The sequence below is a fragment of the Chlamydotis macqueenii genome, chromosome 28 (genome assembly GCF_036417535.1).
Source record: "Chlamydotis macqueenii isolate bChlMac1 chromosome 28, bChlMac1.mat, whole genome shotgun sequence".
Taxonomy (NCBI): domain Eukaryota; kingdom Metazoa; phylum Chordata; class Aves; order Otidiformes; family Otididae; genus Chlamydotis; species Chlamydotis macqueenii.
This window is the reverse complement of record NC_141583.1, coordinates 1,769,549-1,780,920: the sequence shown is the minus strand read 5'-3', so window position 1 is coordinate 1,780,920 and position 11,372 is coordinate 1,769,549. Positions and strand designations below refer to the sequence as shown.

The window sequence follows — 11,372 nt, the reverse complement described above, 5'->3', positions numbered from 1 at the left end:
TTGAGTGGATGATGGCGACGGGGGGACCCAAATAGGGACCCCCAAGTGGGTTGTGGGACCCCGTGCGGGTGATAGAGGTGGGGGTGGGAGGCGGGGACCCCGGGTGGGTGATGGGACCCCAGCAGGGACCCCGTGCGGGTGACGGAGGTGGGGGCGGGAGGCGGGGACCCCGTGCGGGCGCCGGGGGGCCGCGTGCCCGGGCTGAGCCCCGCTCCCCCCGCAGAACGGCAAACACGACGAGGCCTGGATGGTGCTGAAGCAGGTGCACGACACCAACATGAGGGCCAAGGGCCACCCCGAGAGGGTCTTCTCGGTAAGGACCCCCCCCGGGGCGCCGCGGCACGGCGCGGGGCGGGCAGGGGGCTCACTGTGCCGTCCCCCCCCGCCCCAGGTCACCCACATCAAGACCATCAAGCGGGAGGACGAGCTGATCGAGATCCAGTCAGACACCGGCACCTGGTACCGGCGCTGGCTCGTCCGCTCCCGCAACCTCTCGCAGCAGGTGAGGCCGGTGCGTCCCCCCCGGGACCCCCCCGGCCCCCCGGCCCGGCCCCCCGTCACCTCTCCCGCCTCCCGCCCCCCCCCAGGTCTGGAGCAACTTCCAGCAGTGCTTCGCGCCCAGTTCCGGCGCGTGACGCTGATGATGATGGCCGTCTGGTTCACCATGTCCTTCAGGTGCGGCCGGGGGCGCCCGCGGGCGCCGGCACCCCCCGCCCGCCCGGGACCCCGGCTGGGGTGGGCTGGGGTGGGCGGACAGCACTGGGGTGGGACGGGCAGCACTGGGATGGGATTGGGGTGGGACTGGGATGGGACTGGCAGCACTGGGAGCAGATGAACAGCACTGGGATGGGACTGGCAGCACTGGAATGGGACAGGGATGCGACTGGGATGCGACTGGCAGCACTGGGATGGGATTGGGGTGGGACTGGGATGGGACTGGGATGGGACTGGCAGCACTGGGATGGAACAGGGATGCAACTGGGATGCAACTGGCAGCACTGGGATGGCACTGGGACAGGATGGGCAGCACTGGGACGGGTTTGAGAAGGGACTGGCAGCATTGGGATGGAACTGGGATGGGACTGATAGCACTGGGATGGGATGGGCAGAACTGAGATGGGACTGGGCAGGACTGGGGTGGGCCTGGACATCACTGGGATGGAACCAGTAGCACTGGGATGGGACTGGGACAGGACAGGGATGGGATGGGCAGCACTGGGATAGCACCAGTATGGGGCTGGGTGGCACTGGAACGCGGCTGGCAGTACTGGGATAGGACTGGGACAGGACTGGCAGCACTGGGATAAGACTGGGATGGGACTGGCAGCACTGGGATGGACTGGGGCAGGACTGGCAGCACTGGGATGGGACTGACAGCACTGGGACGGGACTGGGATGGGACTGGGGCAGAATGGGCAGCAGTGGGACAGGACGGGGGCAGGATGGGCAGGACTGGGATGGGACTGGGCCAGGACTGGCAGCACTGGGATGGGACTGACAGCACTGGGACGGGACTGGGATGGGACTGGGGCAGAATGGGCAGCAGTGGGACAGGACGGGGGCAGGATGGGCAGGACTGGGATGGGACTGGGCCAGGACTGGCAGCACTGGGATGGGACTGGGGCAGAATGGGCAGCATTGGGACAGGACTGGGGCAAGATGGCAGCACTGGGCCGGGACTGGGCCGGGACTGGGCCGGGACTGGGCCGGGACTGGCTCACCCCTGCCCCGCAGCTACTACGGGCTGACGGTCTGGTTCCCGGACATGATCAAGCACCTGCAGAGCATCGAGTACGCCTCGCGCACCAAGCTCTTCACGCGCGAGAAGGTCCGCCACTTCACCTTCAACTTCACCCTGGAGAACCAGGTCCACCAGGCCGGCGAGTACTTCAACGACAAGTGCGTCCCGCGCGGCTGCCGAGGCCGGGCGCGCTCGTTGCGCGGGTGGGGGGCGGGGGGGGTGAGGAGCTGGGCTCGTGCCCCCCCCACCCCGTCCGACCCCCCCGCCTCGCCCCCCAGGTTCATCGGGCTGAAGATGAAGTCGGTGACGTTCGAGGACTCGCTCTTCGAGGAGTGCTACTTCGAGGACATCACCTCCAGCAACACCTTCTTCAAGAACTGCACCTTCATCTCCACCGTCTTCTACAACACGGGTACGGCGGGGTGGTCCCGGGGGGGGTGCTGGAGGGCGAGGTGACCCCCCCGCAACCAACCAACCAACCAACCAACGCCACCTTCTCCGTCCCGCCCCAGATCTCTTTGAGTACAAGTTCATCAACAGCCGGGTGGTGAACAGCACCTTCCTGCACAACAAGGAGGGCTGCCAGCTGGACTTCAGCGACGACAACAACGCCTACATGGTCTACTTCGTCAGCTTCCTGGGCACCCTGGCCGTGCTCCCCGGGAACATCGTCTCCGCCCTCCTCATGGACAAGATCGGCCGCCTGCGCATGCTGGGTGGGCGCCAAGGAATTTCGGACGCTCAGGGTGGTTGGGGCACTGGCCCAGGGTGCCCAGAGAGGCGGTGGATGCCCATCCCTGGAAACATCCCAGGCCAGGTTGGCCGGGGCTCTGAGCAACCTGATCCGGTTGGAGATGTCCCTGCTCCTGGCAGGGGGGTTGGACTGGGTGTCCTTCAAAGGTCCCTTCCCACCCAAACCCTTCCATGATTCCATGAAAACATCCAGGGGGTTGGACTGGGTGTCCTTCAAAGGTCCTCTCCCACCCAAACCTTTCCATGATTCCATGAAAACGTCCCAGCCCGTGGCAGGAGGTTGGACTGGGTGACCTTCAGAGGGCCCTTCCTACTCAAAGACTTCCATGATTCCATGAAAGCCTTCCATGATTCCCTCCCACGGTGGGAGGATGGACTGGGTGGCCTTTAAGGCCCCCTTCCCACCCAACCCCTTCCATGATTCCATGAAAACGTCCAGGAGGATGGACTGGGTGGCCTTCAAAGGGCTCTTCCCACTCAAAGCCTTCCATGAAAGCTCCCCATGATTCCATGAAAGCCTTCCATGATTCCATCCCACGGTGGGAGGATGGACTGGGTGGCCTTTAAAGCCCCCTTCCCACCCAACCCCTTCCATGATTCCATGAAAATGTCCAGGAGGACGGACTGGGTGGGCTTTAACGCTCTCTTCCCACCCAACCCCTTCCATGACACCTCCTTGACCTCCGTTTCCGTCCCCGAGGTGGGGGGGGGTGGGGATGTCGCGCGTCCCGTTCTCCGGCCCTGACGTGTCCCCGTGTGTGTCCCCCCGCAGCCGGCTCCAGCGTGATGTCCTGCGTCAGCTGCTTCTTCCTCTCCTTCGGCAACAGCGAGTCGGCCATGATCGCGCTGCTCTGCCTCTTCGGCGGCGTCAGCATCGCCTCCTGGAACGCGCTCGACGTGCTCACCGTGGAGCTCTACCCCTCCGACAAGCGGTGCGGGGCGGGGGCCGGGCTCAGCTTTCGGGTGCCAGGGGTGAGGTTTTGGGTGCTGGGTGCAAGGTTTGGGGTGCCAGATGTGAGGTTTTTGGGTGCTGGGTCAGATGTGGGGTGCTGGTGGGGGGGGTGAGGTTTTGGGTTCCAGGTGCAAGGTTTTGGGTGCTGGGTGCCAGACGTGGGTGCTGGGTGGGAGGTTTGGGGTGCCAGATGTGAGGTTTTTGGGTGCTGGGTGCAAGATTTGGGGTGCTGGGTGCTGGATGTGGGTGCTGGGTAGGAGGTTTTTTGGGTGCCAGATGTGAGGTTTTGGGTGCTGGGTGTCCCATCTGGGGTGCCAGGTGCTCAGTACAAGGTTTTGGGTGCCAACTGCAAGATGTAGGGTGACAAGTGTGAGGTTTTTGGGTGCTGGGTGGGAGGTGTTGGGTGCCAGATGTGAGGTTTTGGGTGCTGGGTGCCGGATGTGGGTGCTGGGTAGGAGGTTTTGGGTGCCAGGGGTGAAGTTTTGGGTTCCAGGTGCAAGGTTTTGGGTGTTGGGTGCAAGGTTTTGGGTGCTGGGTAGGAGGTTTGGGGTGCCGGATGTGAGGTTTTGGGTGCTGGGTCAGATGTGGGGTGCTGGTGGGGGTGAGGTTTTGGGTTCCAGGTGCTGGGTTTGGGGTGGTGGATGCCGGATGTGGGTGCTGGGTGGGAGGTGTTGGGTGCCAGATGTGAGGTTTTGGGTGCTGGGTAGGAGGTTTTGGGTGCCAGGGGTGAAGTTTTGGGTTCCAGGTGCAAGGTTTTGGGTGCTGGGTGTGGGTGCTGGGTGGGAGGTTTGGGGTGCCGGATGTGAGGTTTTGGGTGCTGGGTCAGATGTGGGGTGCTGGTAGGGGGTGAGGTTTTGGGTGCTGGGTGTCCCATCTGGGGTGCCAGGTGCGAATTTTGGGGTGTCAGATGCAAATTTTGGGCCTCTGGGTGTGAATTTTGGGGCACCGAGTACAAATTTCATGGTGCCGGGTGGGAATTTTGGGGTGCTGGGTGCAAATTCCAGGGTGACAGGTGCAAATTCCGGGGTGCTGGGTGTGAATTTTGGGGTGCCAGGTGAATTGCAGGGTGATGGGTGTGAATTTTGCACTCCTGGGTGCGAATTTTGAGGCACGGAGTACGAATTTCAGAGTGCTGGTTGTGAATTTTGGGGTGCTGGTTGTGAATTTTGGGGTGCAAGATGTTAATTATGGGCTGCAAGGTGCAAATTTTGGGGTGCCAGGAGCGAATTTTGGGCTGTGAGGTGCAAATTTTGGGGCACCGAGTATGAATTTCAGAGTGCTGGGTGTGAATTTTGGGGTGCTGCTTGTGAATTTTGGGGTGCCAGGTGCAAATTTTGGGGTGCCAGGTGTGAATTTTGGACTCCGGGGTGCGATTTTTGGGCTCCGGGGTGCGACGTTTGAGCTCCTGGATATAAATTTCGGCCTGCGGGCCGCAACTTTGAGGCCCACCGACTCCGACCGGCGCGATGCCGGCTGGCGACCCCGGGGGGCTGGGGATTTCACGGCGCCGGGTGGCGTTTGGGGGGCGCCCCCACCCCACCCACCCACCCACACCCTCCCCCCCGTCTCCCCGCAGGACGACGGCTTTCGGGTTCCTCAACGCGCTGTGCAAGCTGGCGGCCGTGCTGGGCATCAGCATCTTCACGTCGTTCGTGGGGGTCAGCAAGGCCGTGCCCATCCTCCTGGCCTCCGCCGCCCTGGCGCTCGGCAGCTCGCTGGCCCTCAAGCTGCCCGAGACGCGGGGCCAGGTCCTGCAGTGATTTGGGGGGGCGGGGGGGGGGGGGACACGGGATGGGACCCCCCCCCCACCCACCCACCCCACCCCAACCCCGCTCCCCTCCTCGCCCCCCCTCCCCCCCGGGGATGGCTCTCGTTCTCACTGTGACGTCGTCTCGGAGCGTTGGGGGGGTTGCAAGCACTCGCCCCCCCCAAATCCCACTGCCCCCCCCCCCCCCCAAACCACCCCCCCACCCCCCGTTTTCTCGGTGTCGTCCCCGCTCTGATCGCTGCTCGCTCCCGGGGGGCTGGGGGTGACGGCGGGGGGACACACACACACAGGCCCTGTGCCCCCCCAGGCCGAGGAAGAGGAGGACGAAGGCTCCGTGACTCAGTTTCCCCACCTGGCCGAGGGGGGTGGGGTCCGCAGCTGCACCCCGCGAGGATTTGGGGGGGGGACACCACCTGTTGGGGTGCAGGACCCCTTGGGGTGCAGGCTTTGGGGGGGCACAACCCTCTGGGGTGCAAGGCTCAGCCCTCTGGGGGGTGCACAGCATTTTGGGGGGGGGCACACAGCCCCCTCTGGGGGGGTGCACAGCATTTTGGGGGGGGCACACGGCCCCCTCTGGGGGGGTGTACAGCATTTTTGGGTGCCCGCCCCCTCAGGGTGCAGCAACCCCACCCCCTCCTCTAATTTTGGGGTGCCCCCCCCCCCCACCCCCAGGCGTCACCTGTGGGTGCTGCCGGCCACCACGCGACGCTGCCCCGCTCGCCGATGGCAGGGGGGCCACGGCGGGGGCACGGCTGCGTTTTGGGGTGCGGTGGGGGGGGAACTCCCCAAACTGCCTTTTTTTTTTTTTTAAAAAAAAACTTTTTAAAGGGATTTTCTTCCTTAGGGGTGTGGGGGGGGGCAGGGGGTGCTCCCCGCACCCCTTCCCCCCCCCCCGCCCCCCCCCCACCAGGAGCACAAACCCACCAGCGGTTCGCAAAGCACAAAGCGGCGCCCGGATGCACCTCCCCCCGGGACCCCCCCCCCAAAAAATATCGGGGTTCAGGGAGGGGTCCCGGGGCTGTGCCCCCCCCCAGCGCGGGACGGGAAGCGTTGGTCTATGCAAAAGCGCTTCGGAGGCCCCCCCCCCCCGATTTAGGGGGTGTCCCCCCCCCAGTATTTAGAGCAGCCCCCCCTCAAGCGATCGAGCGGCCTGTGCTTCATCCCCTCCTCCTCCTCCTCGCCCCCCCCGCCCCCCCGCCTTTCGGTGTAGCCGGCCCTCGGGGCCCCCCCGCCCCCCCGTGGCTCTGTCCGTGCGCAGTCGTGCCGTGCCGTAGTTTTTAGATGTTTGTAAATTAATTAAACGAAAACGAAGAGAGACTGGGAAAAGCCGAATCACCCCGATTAGTAACGAGCCGCGATCGCTAACGAGGGCGCCAAACGGACGCGGCCGCCGCTTTTTTATTTTTTATATTTTTTAGTGAGTGGTTTTTTTTTTTTTTTTTGGGGGGGGTGAATCTGTTTGAAAATGGAAATAAATCCGGGGGGGGGGCACCCCCAAAATCCCAGCCGCCGGGGGGGGTGGGGAAGGGGGGTTACCGCACTATTTGCACCCCCTCCCCAAATCCGGCGACGGCGACGGCGACGGGGGGGGGGGGGGTCACTCACTGGCGGGCGCGTCCTGGCGCTTGGAGCCCCCCAGACAGGGGGGCTGGGGGGGCACGCGGGGGTCGCTCCACCACTGCCGGGGGGTCCTGGCGACGACGGCGAGGGCGTGCAGGGGGCCGGCCAGCTCGGCGCGGAGCGCGGCGTGCACCAGGCGGTGCCGCTGCAGGGGCGTCAAGCCCTCGAAGCGCTCGCTGACCACCACCACGGCCACGTGGCTCTCGCGCCCGGGGGGGCCGCCGTGGCGGGGGCTCTCGTCCCGCACCCGCAGGTGGGTGGGCCGCAGGGCCGCCGCCAGCTTGGCGCGGACGGCGCGGCACAGGGGGCCCTCGCCGTCCCCCCCCGCCGCCGCCGCACACAGCCCCCGGCGCGTCGCCCCCGCCAGGGGTCCCGCCATCCTCGGGGCTGCGGGGGGGAGAGAGGGGTTGGGGGGGGACGCGCGGGATCGGGGGCTGTAAATGGGGGGGAATGGGGGGGGGGTCTGTGGGATCAGGGGCCATAAACGGGGGGGAATGGGGGGGTGAGTTGGGGGGTCCTGTGGGATCGGGGTCTGTAAACGGCGGGGGGGGGAGGCTGGGGGTGAGTTTGCGGGGGTTGGTCCCGCGGGATCGGGGTCTGTAGTTGTGGGGGGGGCCCGCGGAATCGGGGTCTGTAAATGGGGGGGGGGGGTGTGGGGTGTGAGTTTGGGGGCTCTGCAGGACCAGGCCCCATTTGGGGGCGGGGCAAGAAGGGGCCCGCCCAGCCTCAGCCCCCCCCCCAAAGGGCAGCAGGGAGGGCAGGGCCCGATCCCCCCGTACCCCCCCCCACCCCCCATGCAACGCGGGGCGCCCCCCACCCCACCGTGTGCGGGCGGTGCAGGGGTGCCCCCCCCCAAAACCCCCCCAAACCCCCCGGCCCCCCCCACCTCCGCTCGGCCCCGCTCCGCCGCTGCGCACGCCGGGAAACGGCACCGCCCGCTCGCCCGCCCTCGGCACGTGACCCCGGAACCCCGCCCCCTCCTTAACCACGCCCATCCCTAGACACGCCCCCTCTTGGCCCCGCCCCCTCCGTAGCTCTCCATTTCCCCCCTCCTTTTCTCGCTTCTTTCTATTTTTTTTTTAATTTTTTTTTTTTTTTTTTAATCTAAGAACCGGTCGCAGGCGCTGATTTTTTCCCAAGCTCCCCCCTCCCCACCCCCAAATTCCCCCCCCGTTTTCCCGCTCCTAACCCCCTTCCCAGGAACGCTCCGGGGAGAACCCCCCCACCCCCTCCGCCAGCCCCTGACACCCCAAAAAAAAAAAAAAAAAAAATTCCATCCCAGGTGCCTTGTCCTGTGGGAGACACAGGGATAATTCAGATAATTAACAGAATTTAGCTAATTGCGGTGGCAAACCGCCCTCCCCACCCCCTCAGTTTCATAGAATCACAGAATCACAGAATGGTTTGGGTGGGAAGGGACCTTCAAAGCCCACCCAGCCCAACCCCCCTGCCAGGAGCAGGGACATCTCCCACCGGATCAGGTTGCTCAGAGCCCCGGCCAACCTGGCCTGGGATGTTTCCAGGGATGGGGCATCCACCGCCTCGCTGGGCACCCTGGGACACTGCTCCACCACCCTCAGTGGAAAAATTTTTTTCCTAATGTTCAATCTGAACCTGCCCCCCTCTGTTTTAAAACCATGACCCCTTGTCCTGTCACAGCAGGCCCTGCTGAACGGCCTCTCCCCGTCTTTCCCACCAGCCCCCTTTGGGCACTGGGAGCCGCTCTCAGCTCTCCCCGGAGCCTCCTCTTCTCCAGGCTGAACAGCCCCAGCTCTCTCAGCCCGGCCTCACAGCAGAGCTGCTCCAGCCCTCTCAGCATCTTGGTGGCCTCCTCTGGGCCCTCTCCACCAGCCCCACGTCCTTCTGCTGTTGGGGGCTCCAGGGCTGGACACAGTGCTGTAGGTGGGGTCTCACCAGAGCGGGGCAGAGGGGCAGGATCCCCTCCCTCGACCTGCTGGCCACGCTCCTCTCGGTGCAGCCCAGGATGCCGTTGGCCTTCTGGGCTGCAAGGGCGCATTGCCAGCTCATGTTGAGCTTCTCGTCCACCAGCACTCCCAAGTCCTTCTCCTCAGGGCTGCTCTCCATCCATTCCCCGCCCAGCCTGGATTTGTGCCTGGGATTGCCATGACCCAGGTGCAGGACCTTGCACTTGGCCTGGTTGAACTTCATGAGGTTGGCACAGGCCCACCTGTCAAGGTCCCTCTGGATGGCATCCCTCCCTTCCAGCGAGTCGACGGCACAACACAGCTTGGTGTCGTCGGCCAACTTGCTGAGGGTGCACTCTACCCCACTGTCCATGTCGCCGACAAAGATGTTGAACAGGGCTGGGCCCAGCACGGACCCCTGAGGGACACCACTCGCGACCGGTCTCCACATGGACATCGAGCCGTTGACCACCACTCTCTGAGTGCGGCCATCCAGCCAACTCCTCATCCACCGAGTGGTCCGTCCATCACACCCATGTCTCTCTAGTTTGGAGACGCGGGAAACGGATCCCGTTTCTACAAATTAAGGGCAGGACCCCACTGCTGCTTCTGAATTTACACAGAGGAGCTCGGGGCGGGCTGAGGCCGCGGCTCTTCCCAGGTCTTCCGAGACAAGAGAGGAAAAAAATTCACCTGGAGAAGAGGAAAAGGGAATTAAAGCCGAAAACCCTCCTGGCAACGCCGAGGAGTCCTCTCCCCGCCGCGCGCCGGGACGCTGCGCTTCAACCGACGGGGAAACCGAGGTGGGGGGGAGGCCGCCCGCGCCCGCTGCTGGTGCCCAGCGTCCCAGGGGGGCATCGCCCCCGGCACGCACAGCGTCGGCGCCCGACGGAGACCCAACACGGCAGGGCCGCGGCCCGCTCCCTCCGCAAAGCGGCGGCTGCGTGCGGCCCCATCTGCTCCCGTCTTTTTTTAGCCCCGGCGCTCCCCTGCCCCCGCAGCTGCCCGGGCCCCGCAGCAGGTGCTGGCGATTTATCTGCCCGTCGGCATCCCGGGAGAGGCTCCGAGCCACGTCCCGGCTGCGGCAGGGGAGCGGGACGCAGCCCAGCGCGGACGGGCTGTCCCATGGCTGGGGAGGGCCGCGGGACGGGGGTCGCACCGAGCGAGGCGGCTGAAGGATGCAGCTCCCTGGTTCTCCCCCGATCTCCTCCAGAGTTTTCCCTCTCCAGACGCAGCACCCGGATTTCTGGCCCTCCCAGCTCGGGACCCCCCGAGCTCCCCAAGCCGGGCAGAGGGAAAGCTCCGGGCCGCAGAAACCCGGAGGAAGAGTTTAGCTTGACTCCAGCCTTCCCCCTCCGCCCGTTTTCCACCTCCCTCCTCGCCAAGCGCAGCCGCCCGCGGGCACGGGCCCTTCGCTCCCAGCGCCGCCGTGCCCGGGCCCGGTGCTCCCGCGCTCCCGGCAGGTGCTGCTGGGAGAGGAGCCCACCCCGAACTTCCAGCGTTCCCAACCCGCTCCTTTTCCCCAGAGCCTGGAGAAACCCCAGGAAAATCAGGAGCTCCAAGTGGTCCAGCCGGGACCCCGCGTCCATCTCTCCCGGCGCGCAGTTGGGAAGCCTTCAGCTCTCCCTCCCTTTTCCCTTCCCCTCCCCACCGGAATCCGGCTTTCGGGATCAAAAATACTACCGGCTATTTTTAAAGTGTCGGCTTAGCCCCCTCTCCTCCAGCTCGCGGTGACGGATCAGGCCGTCATAAAGTTCAGCTGTTTTCTGCTCCCTCCGCACCGAGCCCGGGGCGTTAACAGCCGGGATTCCCTCCTCGCTCCCGCCCAGAGCCAAACGCGCCTCGGGGACCGGGATTCGCGTCCAGAGGCTCCGGGGACGTTTGGCGGCCCGTCCCGCGGCCGGCCGGAGCGGCATTCGCCAGGGTGAGTGGAGCTGCGGGACCCTCGGCGGAGTTTGGGGAGGGAGGGAATCGGGGCTTTACGCCCAGCGCGGCACGGGAAGGAGGGTCAGGTGCTTCGGGTTTGAGCGGGCGCCGTCTGTACCTGGCGAGGAGCGAGAGCCCTTCCGCCTCTCCGGCTGGGCCGGGTGAAACCAAACGCTCGCCAAACTCGTCGTGACGGGGGCGGAGGGAGGCTGGAGCCGCGCGGTGACCATCCCGGGACGGCGTTGCTCCGGGTGACGGCCCGCACGGGCGCCGTCGTGGGCAGAGCTGTGCGTCACCTGCTTTGGCCCAAAAATGACGCAGGTGCCACGCTCGGGGCGTCTCTCCCCGTCGCGGGGCGACGCAGCGCTTGGGAAAGCCTCGCCCTTTCGGGAGGGAGGCTGGCTGCTCAGCAGCCCCCGCCGTGGCAGGATTCGGCCACCCGGCTGGCGGGACGCGGCGCCTCGTGCCTCCTAAACCCCCAGCTGATTTTTTTCCTGGTGGGAAGGGAGGGAGCAGGCTTTGGGAAGCAGTTTGATCACCGATGCTTTTGTCTCGGTACCGTGACCCTCCGCCAGCTGGGCAGAAATTCCCAGCCTCCTCAGCCCAACCGAGCTCGGAGAGCCGCGGCGCACCGACGGCGTGAAAGCCACCGGCACGTCGCCGCCAAATCTCGGGGCAGGGAGGCGG

General features: G+C 65.5%; 2 protein-coding genes across 2 annotated transcripts in view; one reads left to right on the top strand and one right to left on the bottom strand.

Moving 5' to 3' along the window:
- SV2A (synaptic vesicle glycoprotein 2A) overlaps window positions 1–5,247 on the top strand; it is a 9,282-nt gene extending 4,035 nt beyond the window's left edge. The window contains 9 exon segments of the mRNA XM_086768117.1: window positions 224–313; window positions 392–502; window positions 588–618; window positions 621–675; window positions 1,735–1,899; window positions 2,020–2,153; window positions 2,254–2,457; window positions 3,267–3,426; window positions 5,023–5,247. Of these exon segments, the coding sequence (XP_086624243.1) occupies window positions 224–313; window positions 392–502; window positions 588–618; window positions 621–675; window positions 1,735–1,899; window positions 2,020–2,153; window positions 2,254–2,457; window positions 3,267–3,426; window positions 5,023–5,206 (1,134 nt within the window). The 3' untranslated portion in view covers window positions 5,207–5,247.
- Window positions 5,248–6,735: 1,488 nt separating this feature from the next.
- BOLA1 (bolA family member 1) lies at window positions 6,736–7,791 on the bottom strand. The gene is made up of 2 exons (XM_086768393.1): window positions 7,721–7,791; window positions 6,736–7,221 (listed from the first exon to the last, which is right to left on the bottom strand). Exon 2 carries the CDS (start codon window positions 7,211–7,213, stop codon window positions 6,812–6,814), a length of 402 nt encoding a protein of 133 aa, XP_086624519.1. The 5' UTR covers window positions 7,214–7,221; window positions 7,721–7,791; the 3' UTR covers window positions 6,736–6,811.
- Between the last annotated feature and the right edge of the window lie 3,581 nt (window positions 7,792–11,372).

What these genes read in the sequence shown, in the direction of transcription:
- BOLA1 (XM_086768393.1), bottom strand. Translation starts at nt 7,213, where the DNA reads ATGGCGGGACCCCTGGCGGGGGCGACGCGCCGGGGGCTGTGTGCGGCG.